Genomic DNA, 21,254 nt, shown 5'->3' on the forward strand with positions numbered 1-21,254 from the left:
CAATGCATTTACTGATATGTGCTTTATCTTCCCTATAACTTATTCTCTATACTGAAGGCATACTGATCTTTTCTATATGAAAATCTGATCATCTCATCTCTAAACCCAATAATACACAACCAGAATATTTTTTTGTGTTTTTCCTTCATAGCATCTATCACAATTGCAATTTTGCTTTATTTGTATGCTTACTTGATTATACTTTTTCCTTCTCCAGCAACTCTAAGCTCCATACACACTTGCTATTTATTGTAGCTGCGGAAGCTAGTGCAATGCCTAGTACAGAACCAGTTATCACCGTAACAAATAACTGAATAAATTAATAAATCGATGGTCAGAAGGATCCAGGCCTCTGGTTTGGCAGCAAGAAGCATAGTCAGTGAGTTCATGGTTCTGAATGATTCCCCAAGGGAAAATGTGTATAGTGGAAGAGATGCGATGCAGGCCAGGTGGAGGTTAAAAGGTCAGCTCAAGAAAGAGGTTGAGTCAAAAGAAAGTAGGAAAACTATAAGATAGTTATGACATAGATGCCAATATAGGTAAGAAAAGAGGTTGATAAACTATGTAAATACCTCAGAGTAGTTTAGAAAGAAATTGGAAATTATCATCTCAGAATAACCCATTTTACCTCTTTATTCTAATTTTTATGTAGTTTTTTCATCATACAGTCATCACATATTGGCCTCTAAAATTTTCTTTAGTCTCTATCATAAACATGAAATGCTCTCAAGATTGTACATCTTCATGCAAGCATCATTTGTACCATTTCTATTAAGACATTTCTGAAAGTTGCAAGAAAAAAAATACTCTTAACCTCAACTTCATTTAAATACTTAATCTTTTTAATATTTTCTGAGAAAATGCATTTTGCAATATCTCATTTATTAACACAATGCACTTAGTTCTCTGTGAATTTTCTAATATATACCTGCAGTGCTGTGATTTGCAAGACTGATATTTTATAAGCTCACATAACTGCTACTCAAAGAATAAACTTTTTTGAAAAACTACTTCCTGGATGAATTTCTGGATATCTAGAACCAGACCTGTGTAAGGTGCTGTTCCAAGCACTTGTCACGAACATACACTTAATGAATGCCTCACTGGGGTGGTGGTGTTAAAAACTTCATGGCATGAACTGTCAGAAAACAATAAATCTGCTTGCAAATGAGAAGGAAATGGCTAATCATTTTAGTAAAGAATTTTAAAATATGAAATACATGAGGCATAAAATAGAAATGCATTCATACATGAATGATTAACATTTAAAATAAAACTAAGTAGTTATATTATTAGAAAAAGAACTCATTGTGCCTATCATTTGAAGTACTACATAATCCTTTTAAATATTTTTGTACATGCATTGCACAGAAGGCTCAATATTTTGTCTACACTGAATGCATAGAACATCATAGTCATTTAAAATGGTATTTTCAAAAGGATGTAAAGAAAGAAATGTAGGTGTGTTTATATATAATGCTTATATATGTATGTATGTATAAGTACATGTATTAATAAATAGACATATATGAATACATACATATATATACTATTTATTATATAGGGTTGGGCAAAAGTATGTTTATAGTTGTTCACATAAAAAATAATGCAATGATTAATAAATAATAATACAAGAATAAACTTTCACGTACCCACAACTATAAACTTACTTTTGCCTCACCCTGTATATGAAATTCAAAGGCATTCATGAAATAATACTGATTCTTATATTAAATTGAGTTAACTCTGAATTAGTTACAAGTTCTTTTAAAACATAATTTAATCTAAACAATATCTATGATAATAGGATCTGACCCTTTGAACCACGGAAAGTTTTAAGGAAGTACATTTTCAAGAATGTTTATTCTTTGAGTAGCAGTTATGTAAGCTTTTAAAATGTTCATGAAACCCTGTTCCCTCCCAGGGCATAGCCTGAGACTACATGTCCAAGCAGTAGCTTTGTGGGAATGGCATTAATGAGCAAATAATCCTATAGCTCAGACATTTAAAATATGGGGAGGGGCCGGAGGGGATGGGAACAGAGAGGAGTACTATTTTCCAGAGCTTTAGGCGCCATAGCAAAATAAATTCAAGGCTAATGGAGGAAACTAATAATTTTGCAATTAGGGAGAAAGAGGACATCTAGAACAAGATTCAATTACACAAAATAGCATTTGCAACCTCACTTAAAATATGAAATTAAAAACTCTATGTGCGGGGAACTAAATCTAATCTTCTAATTTCCTAGCTACATTTAAAGAAAATTATCTGGGAATATTATGGAATTAGTCCTTCAAGCCTTACTGGTCACGCAGGTCAACTATGTCAGTTCTGAAACCATATCATAATCTTTTTAGCATGTATTCTTAATGAGATGAAATAAAAAGAGCAGCAAATGTGCCTCTGGGTAGAAATTCTCCACTTCTTTTGCACTCACACATTATGTAGAGAAGTCCTAGTGCTTAGGAAACAGTCACTTCCCTTGGAGAGTTCGGACCTCATGAAATTCACATATAATTTTTGCTGACAGCAAATTAATATAAATTCAAATCTCATGAATATTGCATATTTGATAGGACTACTTTAAAAAAGGCATATCCATTTAGTAAGTAGCTTTTATGTAAGATTATGATCCTAATAATTAGATCTTTCTAAAATATATTGTATTGTGTTGTAGTTTACTATAAAGCCACTTGGAATCTGTTTTGATCCAAGAGTAGGAAATAGAAAATTAAGCTTAAAATGCTGCCTTTGATACAAAGATGTGTATTCTGCTGATTGTAATAATACACCAAATTCAAAGGCCTGAAAAAAATGGCTATATATTATATTTAAAGTTAGAAAACTATGAGACTGACAAGATTCCAGTTTCCAAATCAGCAACTATACACCCAACATTAAATGGTAACTATTTAGTATTCTGAATAAAAGTTAAATTTAGGGCCTTCTCTGGGGGGTAAAAAAAATCATGGTGATGTAATTAAACATTTGAAGGGACAATGCATTGAAAAGAGATATACACCTGCCACAGAGCTAGCTCATCTTTCCAAGTCCAGATTCACCAGCCTACTTAGCAGAAGTGCCCGTCACCTCCTTCTTGCCAACTGCAATCACACTAGAAGCTTCTGCTCCTCTCAAAGGCAAACCCTTTCAGAATGTTCTGGATCCCATCCTCCTTTTAAGGAATTCTCTCCATAATTTTCCTTTCTCTCCTACACCATCAATACCTCTCTGTCTACTTGATCATTCTCACTAATGGAAGACACAGTCTAATATTAATCTTAAAACACAACAAAACAAACTTCCTGGACTCCAGGCCCTATGCCAGCTGTTGCACAATGTTCATGCTACACTTCATCGCAAATTTCCTCAAAAATAATTGCTTCTCCTTATATTCATTTATACACTTTTTTTGTTTTCTCTACCTACTCCAACGAAACATTTAACCACAGCCCTCCACTGAAACAGCCCTCATCATGGTTTATCGGGCCATAAACAATAGCAAATCAATTTTGGGGGGTTGAATTATGGAACCCCAAAAGAGATGTTGAGGTCTGAACTCCTGGGACCTGTGAAAATAACCTTATTTGGAAATAGCTCTTTGTAACAAAATTAAGATTGGCGGGGGCGGGGAGGTTCATCCACTATGCTCTTCTTTTTAAGAGCAGAAGACAGACACCCAAACGCACAGGGAGAATGCCATGTAATGATGGAGGCAGAGATGAGAATGAAGTTTCTATAAACCCAAAAAACCCCAGTGATTGCTGACAAAGCTATGGCAAAGGCATAGGACAGATTCTCTCCTAGGTCCTTCAGAGAGAGCATGGTTCTGCTGAAACATTGATTTCCCACTTCTAGTCTCCAGAAGTGTGAGGCAATAAATTTCCTTTGTTTTAAACCACCCAGTTTGTGGTAATTGGTTATGGCAGCCATGGGAAATTAACATATCATCATACTTAACCTGTCAGTAGCATTTGAGATGGTGAGCATTCATTCTTTTGAAATGTTTTCTTTTCCCGTATTTGTAGCATCACTCTCACTTGATTTTCCTCATACCTACTACTTCCCGGTATTGTTGTCTGTCTCTTCCACACATTCCAGATCTCAAAATGTTGTAATGTCCTAAAGATTTTTTATAGGACTTCAACCTTTTTAATCTATATTCTCTTCCTTAGTAAATGTTTGCAGTTCATGACTTTACATACCATTTAGACAATAAGAACTTTCTATTTAGATTTATATTCCAACCAAAACTTCTCCCCTAGGTTCCAGATCAATATATGTAAATGACCAATCAACTTCTCCACTTGGATATCAAATAGGTATCAAAAAATTAATATAGCCAAAGCAGAAGTATTTCATTATTGATTCCTGACATAAGCACTCCTCCAGATTTCCCCTGGTAAAGTCCGACCATCATCCATCCACCTGCTTGTTCAAGCCAAAAACCTAAAAATCATCCTGATTTCCTCTTTAATATTTCACATGCAATACATCAGCGATTCCTGTCTGATCTTCCTCCAAAACATAGACATGATGTTACCCTCTGTTTCAACCATTACCATCCTGTTTTGAATGCCATCTCTTGCTGGCTGATTACAAGAGCTTTCTAACTTCTCCTGCCTCTGCTCTAATTCTCTTTCCTACATCTCTGTCCCACATGGCAGCCAGGAGAGCAATCTTTCTGAAGTGTAAACTGGATCAGGTCACTTCTTCACGTAAGACCATCCATTGACTCTCTATTACAATAATAAAATAATAAATATAAAAATTAAATTTAAATAATAGAATCAAAATTTCTTAGAACTTATAAAATCTGGCTATTGACCCCTCTCTGATTGCACCTGTCTTTATCATCCCCTTCAATAACTATATTCCAGCCATTCTGGTCTTCTTACCATCTCTTGAATATGCCATGATCTCTTTTATCTCAGGAGAGTTTAATACACCATTCCTTTAAAATATTTATCAGTTTAAAGTGTTTCTCCCTTCAAATTCCATGGCTATCTTCTCCATGTCATTCAAGTCATAACAGATGTCACCCCCTCAAAGTGATTTTTTTGTATACAGTAGTTAAAGCAACGAAGTACACTATTCAATGACTCTCTATTTCATTTTCTAATTTTATGTTCTCCAAAGCATCTTTTCAGAGCCGAAATTAATTGTTCTACTTTTATTTCACTTAGTTGTTTTCTGTCTTCCTTTCTAAAATATAAACTCTTTAAGGTCATAAAACCTGCAGTGCCCCAGCAGGTGCACAAGAAATATGTGTTGAGTGATTGAAAAATGCGTGAAAGTTGGGCAAGAAAATACATAAGTGTATCATTTAGGAGGCTGTTATAGTAATTTATTTAAGATATAATAGGGGTTTAAATCAATTAAATTAGAGTTGCAATGGTGGAAAGTGAAGTGATTTGACTGATATTTAGGAGAACTAGATAGGAAGTATACCATTGTGGTAAAAATAAAATAACACGGGCCTACGCTCGCTAAAGCTGTTTGCATTTGTTGGTACTAGTGTCTAATGTGAACCATTTTTTTCAAACCTATTGAATCTGATTTCCACCCTTATTATGAACGGAATTTGTACTTGTCAAATTATTTTTTAAAATTATTTAAACTGCCCTGGCCAGTGTTTCTCCGTGGTTAGAGTGCTGGCCTGTCCACTTACGGTTAGCGGGTTCAGTTCTTGGTCAAAGGCATGCATTGGGTTGCAGGTTCACTCCCCACCCACAGTTGGGACGTGTGTGGAAGGCAACCAGTCGATGTGTCTCTCTCACATCTTTCTTCCTGTTTCTCTCTCTCTCTGCCCCTCCCTCCCTTCTACTTTCTCTGAAAAGCAATGGGGGAAAAAATATCCTCAGGTGAGGATAATAGTAATTTTAAAAAATTATTTTAACTTTTTAAATATAGTTGATATACAATATTGAATTAGTTTCAGGTGTACAACATAGTGATTAGACACTTATAGAACTTATGAGGGCAATACTGCAACATTTCTAGTACCCACCTGATAGCATACATAGTTATTATAATACTTTCGCTATATTCCCTATGCTGTACTTTACATTCTTGACTAGATTTTTAAATATATATATATACATACATATATATATATATATATATATGTATATATATATATATATATATATATATATATATTGCCAAACACCATAGATTTTTTTTTCAGTCCTTATCCTTCTTAATCATTAATGATCATTTGCTCCCTCTTGATAGTCATTATCATGAATTCCTATGACATCTTTCTTTTTTCTTCTCATCTTTCTGGTTTATCTTTCTATTAAGAGTTAGGCCGAAACCGGTTTGGCTCAGTGGATAGAGCGTCGGCCTGCGGATTGAAGGGTCCCAGGTTCGATTCCCGTCAAGGGCATGTACCTGGGTTGCGGGCACATCCCCAGTGGGAGATGTGCAGGAGGCAGCTGATCGATGTTTCTCTCTCATCGATGTTTCTAACTCTCTCTATCTCTCTCCCTTCCTCTCTGTAAAAAATCAATAAAATATAAAAAAAGAAAAGAGTTAGATAAATTCCAAAATTTCTATTGTGATTTCAAGGCTCTCCAGAGTCATCTCTGCCCATATTTCCAACTTCACATGTTTAAACCTCACTCAGCCCTCTTCTTTCAAAAAGACTTCCCAGATTTTAAGTCCAGTTTAATTCTATACAATTATGTAGCTAAGACACGATGTTTTTCTTTGTAAAGTATATTGACAATTTTGTCTGTATGTAAAATTTTCAAGGGACTTAAAGAAAAATCCCAACTTTTTTAGTGAGAACACTTTGGTAAATCAGACCTCCATATTCACATATTTTTTTCCTGTTGTTCTAAAGGTTTCATCATGCTACTCTGATTATTTTTCTGTAAGTCACTTATAACAGTTTCAGCATACAACTATATTCTTGACTTAGAACATTTTAAGACTCACAGAAGACTTATCACTAATATATTAACAATGAGTAAAAGTAAATACATATTCTAAATAATATTAGCAACTTGACATATTTAAAACTGGCAAATGTTTTAATAAAGCAAGAGCATGTTCTCCTTGAATTATTCAAAATCATGTCACTCATTATATGGTTTCTATCACAGCCCCCAAGGAAGGACTACGGGGCAGACTCTAGGACTATCTTCTAGAGGTAACATGTAATCAGGTAAGTGGGGGCACAATGTGGGAACCAGTGGATGGTATGACTTGGAGAAGCCTACTAGGAGGTTGAGCCGAAAAGCATTAGGGAATTTCAATGAAGGACTAACACAGAGTTGGGGGTGATAACCATCTGCCAAGTATAGGTATTTTATCTGCAATAGATATATAGAATCCTTTTTTTTCACCATTTGGCTACTTGGACAGATGTAAATTAGAATAAAAAATGTTGTACATATATGTCTATAATACATAAATAATAAAAAGCCATATTATAGCCTTCATGAATTACTTTTGGGGAAGATAGTAAAAGTTCTCTCATGAACTAACTGTATGTTATATACTAACTATGCCATTAGTGTACACATTTTTTTACTTGTTGGATGAATGTACTCACGCTCACTTTCCCACTGCGATTGTCTTCTTCTCTCACTGCTAGAGCTTTCAGAAAATTTTCTTGCAGGTTTTTACCAGCACTTGTTAATGTTCTAGAAAAAAGCAGGTCTCCAATTATAATATATTAGATAACAAATATATTTAGAACACTCTGGGGACAAAAAGTATGCTTCTTCATTCAAACGAGAATTTTCTTATAACACTAAAACTATATATACATGTTCTATATAGTCATTATAAGTCAGATACAATTATTATAATGTAGGTTTTTCAATTTTATTTCATACAGTTATAGCCTTTATTTATGAATAATTGGAATTAAGTCTACAAGTAATATGCATGCATATTTCATGTATATTATGGGCATGATTCTCTCTCATCATTACTCATGCCAGACACAGTGAATTTCATTTACATGCTCTTTTCATTTTTTTTGTCACAACATGAAAAATCAATACATTTACACTTCACATGGTAACCACAATTTCATTTTTACCCACAGTAATTTTACATTTATTATAGTATCAGTACAATTTATTTATTCACTATAAGAAAATTGAAATACTATGTATCTAAGCCAATTCAGTTACTGGAACTAAGTATTAAGTTTAGCTCTATGACTGAAGATAATCAAGGCAAGAAAGAAAACTAGGTTGACTTATCTCTGTCATATAAACAGAAGCATTAAGAATGTAAGAAAGGCATTAAGAATGCCTTTCTCTGGAAGTAAATTTTAAAGGAAATTTATCACAAAAATCTGAATCCAGTCGCACTGAACCACATAATGAAGAGTGAGCCCAAGAGTGATTTACAATATAACAATCCTTTCCTTATATAGCAGGATCCCATATATTCAACAAATCTTTTTATTATTTGACTACTCTTTACCAGGAATTATGACAGACACTAAGATGAATGAGAGAAATATAATTCATAATTCCTGCTCTCACAGTGCCTGTGGTCTCATAGAGGTGCCCGATACATAAACATTATAATGTCATACTATGAGATAACTATAATAGAGATATGGATATGTATCAGAAGAGTTAAGAGAAATATACTATCTATTCAAGCAAAAGTCACTTAATCCTAAGCTTTAAAGCAACTATTAAACTAAATGTTAAAAGATGAGGCATACCAAACCAGTGTGGCTCAGTGATTGAGCATAGACCTGTAAACCAGGAGGTCACAGTTTGCTTCCTGGTCAGGACGCATGCCTGGGTTGCAGGCTCGATCCCCAATAGGGGGTATGCAAGAGGCAGCCAATTGATGATTTCTCTTTCATCATTGATGTTTCTATCTTTTCCTCTCCCTTCCTCTCTGAAATCAATGAAAATATATTTTTTTAAAAGATGAGACTAGATTAGCCAGGTTGAGGCAGGAAGAGGTGGCAGAGGAAGAGAGGTACCAGTAACTACAAAGGAAAGAAAAAATAGACACATAAAACTGCAGGGCGCCCTTGAGTAATCACAAAGCAGTCAGAAAGTAAGTGCGGGAAGTGAGGGAGAAACTATGTAATATTAATGAAAGCTAACATTTTTAAAGACATACTGTTGTAAGGATTTAGTTAAGGCCACACAGCTGGTAGGAGCAGAACCTGTATTCACACCTAGGTGGTCTGGTTCTAGAACTCGTTCTCATAACCACAGGTTATGCTACCCTTCCACAAAGGCCTGGATGCTACTTTAAGGAGTATGAACCTTGTCTTCCAGAAGATGCTGAACCACGAAGGTCTTATGCAAGGAATTTAAAATGTCAAGTTTGTGTTTTAGAAAGAATATTCAGTAGCTATGAGAAATATAACCTGGAGGACAGTAACACTGGAAGGATTAGTTAGGGAGCTATTACAAAGTCTTACTAAGATGATGCAGACCTGATTTAAAGTGGTGATGGTAAGGATAGGAAGGGATAGGTGTGAAAAATATTTAAGAGCTAAAATGGACCTGGTTATTTCTTTTTGTGAAGAATTAAAGAGAAATGGCTACAGGTTTAATTAACTCAACATAGACACGTACAATATGTACCTTACCAATTATTTTGTTGATCTAGAAATGCAACACTTTAAATTGATCATAACTTGTCAGCTTTTGGTTGTTGTTTTTTTGTTTTGTTTTGTTTTGTTTTTTGTCTTTAGCTTTACATGCCTTAGTTTGGTATTAATACCAACTAATAACCCAAACATCTGACTACACACAAAAATCAGTACCAATGAAAAGAATCAGATAATTGAGACATAATTAAGATGTTTTTCAATTCATTGTTCTGTCCAAAAGTGAGTCATCCATATTACAATATACCTATACACTGTTTTGATACTAAATCTCTAAGATATCAAATTTATGTTGTCAGTTACTTGGCCCCCCCAAAATGTATTGTTTCTTCATTGCTAACAGGATAATCTCATCATTTGGACAGTTTCTACCTGATTTCCTACTTATGGTCTACATTTAAAACCAGAATCAGCCAAAACCGGTTTGGCTCAGTGGATAGAGCGTTGGCTTGCGGACTGAAAGGTCCCAGGTTCGATTCCGGTCAAGGGCATGTACCCGGGTTGCAGGCACATCCCCAGTAGGAGATGTGCAGGAGGCAGCTGATCGATGTTTCTAACTATCTCTCTCCCTTCCTCTCTGTAAAAAATAAATAAAATATATTAAAAAAAATAAAACCAGAATCAGTTAGAAATTCTCTGTGAAATTTGAACAGAGAATTAGTTTTACAAGTGCATTAGTCAGGACTGGTTAGGTTATGCTATAGTAACAAATGGCCCAAACCTCACTGATTTACAGTTACAAGAACTTGTTTCTCAGTAATGCTCTGCATCAATAGCAGGTTGACTGTGACTCTTTACCATGGAGGAGTGTTCAGATAGGCTGGTAAAATAGCCTTTATCTGACAAATCTTTGATTAGTGTGGAGGGAAAAGAGAACCTGGCCACACACTGGCCCTTAGAACAATTTCTTGTAAGAGAAACAGGTCAGTCACTCCCATTCAAATTTTATTGCCCAAAGTAAGTGTCATAGTCAAGCCTGAAATCAATAGGATGAGAAAGCGTAATCCTGCTCAAGGCAGAGTAGCAATATTTACATATAGTCTATGTGCCCCTTACTTGATAGCAGTTAGCTAAGCAAACAAGATGAATAAGGAAAACACTTCTTGAGTGAAATTTAAAAGTACAGAAACTTGTTAAATAATGTGGTTCATTGCAATATAACCAAATAAAGACCTGTGTGAAAATAAAAAGAGCGAATTATAGCCCCCAAACACAATGTTCCCTCAAAGACCTAAAACATTCTAAAATTATGGTTGAAAGAATAAAATACACTTCAGTATGCTGTCTTCTCTGACAGTGGTAGACACCTGTTATTTTTGCCATTCCAACATCCCTCCACTTTTATTGGTAATAGAACCCTTATATCTATTTGGGCCATGTTCCCTCCCACATTCTGTAACTTAGTAGAACAGTCAATCTAGGTAACTGCTTACTCACAACTCTTAATCCCCAAACCTCAGCTAATGAATATGACTCAAGCTTGACCAATATTACTTCACTTTATGAGAATATACAGCATAAACAGAGACTCAGGATGAAAAGCTACTGGCCTTAATTCCTACTACACAGCCTCCTCATCCAACTTTTTCTTCAAATCTGTAATAATCAGTGCTCCTCCAATAAATTCCTTTTTTTTTTTCAGTTCATAACAATTAGCTTCTATTGCTCACAAACAAAACCAAAACTGATACAGTAGTTATCCAGCTAAAATACCTCAGAGTTCTTAAAGGTTTCCATAGAGTAAATGAATCCCTTGCCCACCCCACCTCCCCAAACACACCTTGTTTTATTGTAAATCTCTAGAACATTACAAATAAGTTAAAGTCCAATTTTATCACCAACCACAATCCCAAAACACCAAATGTACCCATCAATATCAGCTTTGCATGCATCTACCAAGGTTATTTTCTACTAGAGGCCCAGTGCATGAAATTTGTGCACGTGGGGGGTCCCTCAGCCCGGCCTGTGCCCTCTTGCAGTCTGGGAGTCCTCAGGGGATGTTTGACTGATGGCTTGGGCTCGCTCCCTCTGGACATGTGGCCTGCAGTTGGACATCCTTAGCGCTGCTGCAGAGGCAGGAGAGGCTCCTGCCACTGTGCTCCACAGCCATGAGCCCGGCTTCTGGCTGAACAGTGCTCCCCTGTGGGACGATACTGACCAGTTGTTCTGCTGTTCAGTCAATTTGCATATTAGCCTTTTGTTATATAGGATAGTTTACGTATATATTTGTGTACCCATAAAAACATATATAGCATTATTTGGCTCTTCACTTCATTATATAATTTTTAGCTTATTGTTTCATTGCATTGTTGCTATTGTTCCAGAGAATCATTTGTTAGAGGAAGGTCAAAATTATCCCAGGGATATTAGACAACAAAAGCCAAAAGAACAGGTTTCTAGGTACCATTCACTCATAGGGAAGAAATTCTTTCTATGCTGCCAGGCCTGGCTCACTCACCAATGGCTGAGGTTTTTAAGAAATATCTGGGCAAAGAGGAAAAGGAAGTAAGAGCAGTAGAATTGAAAACATATTTGAAGAAATATAAACAGAAAACTTCCCCTACCTGGTGAAAGAAATAGAGTTATAAGTCCAGGAAGCTCAGAGAACCCCAAACAAGAGGAATCTAAAGAGGACCACACCAAGACACATCATAATTAAAATGCCAAGGGCAAAATACAAAGAGAGAATCTTAGAAGCAGCAAGAGAAAAACAGTTAGTTACCTACAAGGGAGTACCCATACGACCGTCAGCTGATTTCTCAACAGAAACTATGCAGGCCAGAAGGGAGTGGCAAGAAATATACAAAGTGATGAATAGCAAGAACCTACAATCAAGATTACTCTACTGAGCAAAGCTATCATTCAGAATTGAAGGTCCAATAAAGAGCTTCACAGACAAGAAAAAGCTAAAGGAGTTCATCACCACCAAACCAATATTATATGAAATGCTGAAGGGTGTTCTCTAAGAAGAGGAAGAAAAAGGTAAAGATAAAAATTATAAACAACAAAGTGACAACAAATACATATCTATCAACAAGTGAATCTAAAAATCAAGTGAATAAAAAATCTGAAGAACAGAATAAACTGGTGAATATAATAGAATCAGGAGCATAGAAAGGGAGTGGACTGACAGTTCTTGGGGGGAAAGGGGTTGTGGGAGTACAGGAAGAGATTGGACAAAAATCTTACACCTATGGTGAGGACAATGGGGAGCGTAAGGGCATGGCGTGGGTGGGAACCGGGTGAAGGGGAGCTATGGGGGGGGGGGGGGCGCAGAGGAACAACTGTAATAATCGGAACAATAAAGATTCATTATAAAAAAAAAAGAGCAGTAGAATTCTTGCTGCCTCTGGACTATAACAGACACTGCTTTTCTTTCTTCCATGAAAATGAACGTTTCATTTTTTACCTGGACATGTAGATTTCTGGAATAAAGACTACATTTCCTAGCCTGTCTTGCAGCTATTTATATCCATATGAATAACTTTTCCACAATGGTATCTTAGTGAAAATTACTTATAACTTCTAGGAAGTGTACTTAAAAGGGAAGTGTACCCTTCTTCCTAGAGTTGGAACGCAATATAATGACTGTTGCTCCAGCTGCCACCTTGACTTAAATTGGAGGCCACTGTTATGGATAATAGTGGATTCCCGACACCTCAGAGTACCAACCCAGCCTTGACTGACACCATATGCATTTCTGGAATACAAGACTGAAAGGAGTTTAAATTTTGTTTCAGCTACTGTGCTTTTGGGTTTTTCTATTATTTTTAACTAAATCTAATCTAAACAGGTACATTCACCATGTGAAATTTGCTCACCCTTCAGAAAAAGATGCTGTTGTGGAATTGACTTGGTAATCAAAGTGGACTTGAATTTATCTGTAATATTGTAAGGATTCCCCAGGAGACTATATGACTTATATAATTAAAAATAGTTATTTTTAAAAGAGCCATAAAGTTAAACATTTTAAATGGAAACATGAAATAATGGGAATTAAACTGAAATATAAGATGGGACATCAGTCTTTAATTCCTATTTCTTTACCAACTCACTACATCCTTCTGATGGGCTCAACAATTTCTAAGCCCCTAGCAGCAGTAAAACTTGTGAATGAAAATGATCATGCTCTATCATCAATTGCCAATCATATTAATTTATAATCAGTCTAAGAAACGTGACCATTATACTGACAATACTTTAAGATTATACTGTTCCTCTTTTACTATTATTCAAGTCTTACATACACAGACTTACATTGTTTCCTATAACATTGACGAGGAAGATAAAAGTATATTTGTTATATGCCCTAACCGGTTTGGCTCAGTGGATAGAGTGTAGGCCTGCGGACTCAAGGTCCCAGGTTTGATTCCGGCCAAGGGCATGTACCTTGGTTGCAGGCACATATCCAGTAGGGAGTGTGCAGGAGGCAGCTGATCGATGTTTCTCTCTCATCGATGTTTCTAACTCTCTATCCCTCTCCCATCCTCTCTGTAAAAAAAAAATCAATAAATAAAAAAGTATATTTGTTATATACATTGGAAATAAAAAGGATAAGTCTATAACCCCTAAACTATTTGCAACAGAGTGAAAAAGTTATATAAATAATCAATTATTATAACATATTGCATCTGAGAACCTGAAACTTTTCAGCAAGGGGAAATATTAGAAAATAAAGTTAATGTAGAGTTTGTGGTTAGGAATTCTTAAATCTTTAACATGCATTACTCTTACTTAACTAAATTTATTTAACAGTGACCTGAGAAACCTTGCCTAAATAAATATTACAAAAAGAGTTACTTCCTCATGAAGTAGGTCTGTTACAAAATCTTAGGGTTATACATTTTATAAAGACAAATACTCAGCTTTGTGTTCACACTCCACCACTTTCAAAATGGGGTAAAAGTTACATGGATGAGTTAATTTTTACCAGCCTAGTTTAATCATTAGCTAAACATGTTTATATAATCCTACATGAGAGACTACTAGTATAAATATATTTTCAATCCTCAACAACTAGGCTACTGGTTTTATAATTTAATTATGTTGTTTGTGTTCTACACATAGTTTCTTTACCAGACTAACATTCAAGGGGAAAGATTTTAAATGATCATGCTCTCAGGAAAAAAGAAAAAAAAAGAAAAAAAAAAGGAAAACTGTTAAAATAGAAGCTTATTATCAAGAATTATTTTCTTAAGAGTTCACTTATTTTAAATATAATAAAGTCTGTCATCAAATACTTAGGACATTAATCAACTTAGTACTTTAAATGTATGATTGTGAGTATTCTAATAGGAAGGTTTGATTCATCATTGTGATGTATTCTAATAAGCAATTTCTGAATAATCACTAAATCAAATCTGAGATTTTATCTATTTTAATAACAATACTTTATATCAATTTGGAAGTCTATATACTAGTCTCTATGCTGCATTTTGAAACAATTTCAATTATCCTCAAATCAAGCCCTAAAGGAGGATATGTTTATTTTTACCTTAAAGATTATTTTAATCAGCAGGAATTCAGTCTTTAATCTAGACATCATCATTCCCAAGACTTTATTCTACCGTAGTGAAGCCTCACAATATATCAAAACATAATATTTATGTCATACATTTTCACATCAGGGAAACAATGAGAATGCACTGGGGAGAAGAAAGCTGGTGGCAGGATCAGGGGTGAGGAGAGGTATGCAAGGTTCACCTTGGAAGTGCTCCTGGGAGTTACCAGAATCTGGTCTTGAGGCCTCTATGGAGAGCTAATCAGCCATAATCACCGTTCAAGTCTAGACTCGAATTCTGATCAGCTGATCTGTTCAGAGTTAATGTTGATTTCTTTTAAAGCCAGCGAACTCATATGTAGCCTAAATTTCATATTTATAGAGTTTACATTCTACTCATTAGCACTTGTTTGAATATATACTTCAACCTCTCTGTTCCTCAGATAAAGTGATGTTTTTATCTACTCAAATTGAAAAAAATTAGTGAAGTATAAAGTAAAAAATATTAGATGAGTAAAAGTTTATTAGAAAAACTCTATGGTGTTATCTTCTTAAGATATAAGCACATTTACCTATTAAAAATCAGTTTTCAGACAGAAATGGCTTTATGTCCCATGATAAGTTTACTGACAAAACAATTTATATGTATCTGTATTTATTTGGTCTCAAATAATATAAATTTGAGTTTTTAGAGGCCCAATTGGAAAATTGTTTGCAAGCTTGATAAAAATGTAATTTTACATAAAACAATGTATGGATCTTTTGACAATTCACTTGAGCGCTAACTATGGAAGATATGTTCTTACAGTACTTTGATGTAGAATACCTGATGCTTTGTCAGAGAGAGATGATCTTGTACAGTGATTTTCTCCAGGACAACACAGTACCTTTTTGTTTTGTCCTTTCCATAAATTAGAAAGAAAATAATCTTATTTTCCCCCAAATAGTCTGTACTTTTCTTTTCCTTTTGCTTTCTAGAGTTCTTTAACTACAGAAATAAGAACAATACATACATAATAAAACAGGCATTGAAATATTCACATTTGTGGAAAGACATCAGCCTGGATGAAATCTGAAGTAAGCTCTCTTTTTACAAAATTCATTAAGAATAGTTTATTACAATTCAGATTTTATACCTGCCTTGGGCCAGAAGAATACATTCCATCAGTTATGATAGTTGGATACAATTGCTGACTCTACATATATAATTTACAAAGCAGAGCCTGTCCCTCCTTTCAAAAAGGCAAGTAAAGTTTTTCTTAATGTAATTCTTATATATTTGCTCTGTATTAGTCAGCTTAACCTGCCATTTTAAAAAAACACTGAAAATTGTATGGCTTTACACAACAGTTCTGGAGACTGTAAGTCCAAAGTCAGGTACCAGCATAGTCTGTTTCTAGTGAGAAGTCTCTTCTTGGCTTGCAGATGGCAATCTCCTCACCAGGTCCTCACAGGGCAGAGAGAGGGTAAGAACAAGCTCTCTGGTGTCTCTTCTCATATGGCACTAATCCTATTGTGAGGGCCCCGCCATCATAATCTCATCTAAACAAAATTACCTTCCAAAGGTTGATTTTCAAATACAATCACACTGGGGATTATGAATTTCAACAAATGAATTTGGGGTTGGGGGACACAGTTCTGCCTATAGCATGCTCCTCCCTTCAGAACTCATTTTCCACATTTTATTTTTCTTGCCATGTTCTGTCTTGCTTGCCTTATCAACTCTTTTGTACAACTTTGAGCAACTTCACATTTGTTTCCAAAATGGTTGAACCAATTACACCCCCACTATCAGAACATGGAAGTTCCTTTCGCTCCTCACATTTCCAATACATTGTAGTTTAGAGCTTCTTAATATCAAGCAGCTCAGTGCGTGTGCATTAATCTCTCAACTTGTTTTTAATTTGCCCGTCCTCTGAAAGCTACATGAATATCAGAAATTTGATCGATGGAAAAAAGCAACCAGGGAACAATTTCAAGTTTTTTTTTTCTCTGAGCATAAATTCAGTAGGAGAATCTACCTTGAATATCTGAGGGATTTTTTTAAAGATCTAATTGGAGAAATCATGGAGGTAAATCCAATGTGTGGTATTTGAGTCTCCTGTTTTGTCTTGTAAGCTATTCTTGGTGGCCTTTCTTTCTTTTTTCTTTCTTTCTTTCCTTTAAAAAAAAAATATGATTGAAACAATGTTCCTTAGGAGTCAGGTCCATCAGGATTAGATTTAGAGAGATTTATGGTTTAGAAACTTTCACATTACATACTGTGATTTCCATGAAATTTCCAGGAGGTCATCAATTTATATTCTAATAACTCTCAGAAAAGAACACTACTTGAGAAATTAGATTCATTTATTGGTAAGAAGGAATGAGGATCAGATTTCCATTGAGAAGATAAATGACCCCACTTTCCCCACCCTTTTCTATGCGAAAGAGTGTTTAAATTATCAAATGTTCAGTAAAGCTATCAGCATCTCTGGGAAAAAACTTCAACTGTCAGAAGCACACAGAAGAAAGACTCGGAGTGCTAACAGGCACACTGGACAGCTGTTTCCTTTCTTTTCTATCTTGAAGGAGACCCACGTGGGAGTCCTGGAAACCGTGGTCTCTCCCATCAGGCAAATTCTACACCGCCCCCCTCCATGAGAACTTTGAGGGGACAAAATGGATTGGCTTCTGTGTGAGAAGATGTCTCCAAACTACTAATTTTTGTGTACATTTGGCATATATCTTCAGCTGATTCTTAAATATCATAGGTTAAGATGTTCTCTCATGTTGAAGGGTGAAAAAGGTTGCTTAGAGAGGAAATAAATGTTCTTCATCTCTGAATGTGTTCGATTTTGTTCTGAAAACACATTAAAATGTAGCTTTACTGTCTTCTGGAAGGCAGCTAAATCTTTTATCCGACTTGAAATATATTTCCTGATCTTCTGGTGTGTATTTATACAGTGAAAGCCAATGAGAAAATAGCAAGGAAAGGAACTATGGGTTTGATATGCTTGCCTCCAAAGTTCTCTCTGTCTGTGGGAACCAGCCTTACTGCTGCCCAGCACATTGAGGTGGGTCATGCATAGCACCTTGAGCAGATGTGGCTTTAGAAAGGTGAGGGTCTCCAGGCTCAAAATCTCTATGTTACATCCACCTAGTCTTTATGTGTGTAATTTTAGTTAATTTTTGAAAGGTTCTATATAAGGAGGAAAGAATGTGATACTATGAAATTCCAGGAAGCAACTCCTCACCAGAGAAAAGCAGTCAAAGCAGAGCACACTGCACTCAGTGACGGTGGGAATTGTCATGCATCAGGAATGATGGGCACCTGAGTGCTCAGAGCAGAAGAGTAGGCAGATGAGGGGAGGGACCGTATGGAGGAAGAGGAGTATTGGTGTGAGACTTTGGGGAGAATGATAACTGTTAGGAAGGCCCTTGAACCAAAGTTAGCCAATGAAGAGTTATGGCTCCCCAAAATGGATCCATCTTAATATCCCTGCCACACTCAGTCACCGGAGGAAAGAAGCCCATGGGAGGTGTGGCCTGGGTACAAACTTACAAGAGGTTTCAAAGAGCATCTGACGGGGCCCTCACTTAATCCCTACAGGAGATGCACTCTCCTGACAACCACAATCCCTTTTCATCCGAAAACAAAAATCCTGAAGTTCAAAAACACAAGATCATAAATCCCTTGCTTTATCACAAATATAGTCTCAAAATAAAATTGCCAATATTATCATCAACAATAAGTTTATTGGAAACACTTTAAGACTCTTTGCAGATCTTTTTTTTCCCCCCCTTAGGAAGTATGGCCAAGTTACTGTGTTTTAAAGTCACTACATCTGGAAAAAGACCTTTCTTTATAGATATGATATCAGCTATATGAACAATTAGGCCCATTTGTTGATTTTATTCTAGTATTTAAATTTAATTTATAATTATATAAAATACTTATAGAATTCTAAAATCAAATCTATGAATTAGAGGTTTAAAGAAGTCTATCTTTTATCTCCCTCAGTTCCCTCTTCTCTATTCTACTAGAGGCCTGATGCACAAAATTTGTGCAAGAGTAGGCCTTCCTTCCCCCGGCTGCCAGCATGGCTTCCCTCTGGCACCCGGGACCCAGGCTTCTCTCACAGCCCTGGCTTCATCCAGAAGGTCATCTAGAAGGATGTCTGGTCTAATTAGCATATTATGCTTTTATTATTATAGACTAGAGGCCTGGTGCACAAAAATTTGTGCACTCGGGGGTAGGGGGTCCCTCATCCCGGCCTGTGCCCTCTCGCAGTCTGGGACCCCTTGGTGGTTACCACTTGCTGGCTTAGGCCTGCTCCCCGGGGGATTGGGCTTAAGCTGGCAATCAGACATCCCTCTGGCAGCCCGGCAGCCATTGGGGGATGCCCACTTGCCAGCAGGCAGCAGACCTAAGCTGCAGTCAGACATCCTTAGCGCTGCTGAGGAGGCAGGAGAGGCTCCCACCACCACCGCTGTACTGGCAGCCATCAGCCTGGCTTGTGGCTGAGCAGAGCTCCCCACTGTGAGAGTGCACTGACCACCAGGGGGCAGCTCCTGCATTGAGCATATGCCCCGTGGTGGTCAGTGTGTGTCATAGTGACCAGTCATTCCCAGTCTTTCTGCTGTTAGGGTCAGTTTGCTTATTACCCTTTTACTATATAGGATAGAGGCCTGGTGCATGGGTGGGGGCTGGATGGTTTTCCCTGAAGAGTGATCCGGATCAGGGTGGGGGTCCCGCTTGGGTGCCTGGCCAGCCTGGGTGAGGGGCTGATGGCTGTTTGCAGCTGGTCACACCCCCTTCAGGGTGGTGGTCCCCACTGGGGTGCCTGGCCATTCTGGGTGAGGGGCTGAGGGCCATTTTCAGGCTGGTGGGCGACTGAAGCTCCCAGCCTTTTTTTTTTTTTTTTTTTTTATTCTGGGATTTATTTACCTTCTATAACTGTCACTGGAGCTGAGAGCCGGCCCCAGCTCTGAGGCCGTGGCTGGCTGAAAGCAGGTATCTGGGTTTGTTTAGCTTCTATAATTGAAACTCTGTTGCCATCACTGGCGCTCTAAGCTCTGAGCCCGCTGGCGGCTGAAAGCAGGTTTCTGGGGTTTGTTTAGCTTCCATAATTGCAACATTGTTGCATCTGGAGCTCAGAGCTGGGCCGCAGCAGGCAGGGAACCTTGGCTTCCTCCATCATTGGAGCAAGCAAACCTCATGTTCGCTTCAGCTGCCTGGCTGTCGGCCACCATCTTTGTTGGCAGTTAATTTGCATATCCTGCTGTTTAGCCAATGGGGGCATAGCAGAGGTATGGTTAATTACCATATTTGTCTATTATTAGATAGGATTCCCTTCCTTTAATATAGGCCATTTATAAAAAGGATTAGTCTTATATTGCTTTTTTAAACTATTATATTTAGTATAAGCATATCTACCTATCCATCATCTAGCTAGCTAGTTATGCATTTATTTATGGAAATAGTAGCATTCTATACACATCCTATACACAAACTTGCTTTTTCACTTAGCATTATATTCAGGGAATTATGCCATAGTAGTAAAAGACATTTTCACTACCTTTGTCTTGCATAGTATTCTACTGTGGGAATATATCATAATTTAGTCACTTAGCTACTAAAGGTCATTTAGGTTGTTCCCTGTTGTTTGCTATCACATACATTGTTTTAGTATATAGCTTTGTGCATAGGTCATTTCATATTTTTGCAACTATATTTTTGGAACAAATTCCTAGATGTAGGATTTGGTCAAAGAGTGCAGGAATATATAATTTGTTAAATATTATCAAATTCCCCTTCAGTCGGTTTGGGCCATTTTTCAGTTCTCCGCACAGTTTATAAGAGTGCGTTTCTCCACAGCCTCATCAACAAAGTATGGTACAAAGCTATTACATTTCTGCTGATCTGATAGGTGATAAACTGTATCTCAGGGTACTTTTGCATTTATCTTTATTAAAAACAGAAGTGAACATATTTTCATATGTTTAGACTATTTACATTTCTTTTTCTGTGAACTCTAAGTTGATACGTCATTTTAAAACAATATTGTTGGCCTCTTTTATATTTTCTTCTTTAAACATGAAAAATTTTAGCTCCTCCCTAATATAGAGAAGTGATACATGTTGCAAATATTTTTTAGC

At 36.5% G+C, this 21,254-nt stretch overlaps 1 protein-coding gene across 1 annotated transcript in view; it reads right to left on the reverse strand.

Annotated features, from left to right (window-relative positions):
• Positions 1 to 21,254, reverse strand: part of CFAP299 (cilia and flagella associated protein 299) — a 561,069-nt gene that overhangs the window by 324,205 nt on the left and 215,610 nt on the right. The window contains exon 3 of the mRNA XM_081095523.1: positions 7,565 to 7,655. Within this exon, the coding sequence (XP_080951649.1) occupies positions 7,565 to 7,655 (91 nt within the window). The remainder of the gene's footprint in view (positions 1 to 7,564; positions 7,656 to 21,254) is intronic.

Source organism: Myotis nattereri, assembly GCF_964212035.1.
Source record: "Myotis nattereri genome assembly, chromosome: 1".
NCBI lineage: Eukaryota > Metazoa > Chordata > Mammalia > Chiroptera > Vespertilionidae > Myotis > Myotis nattereri.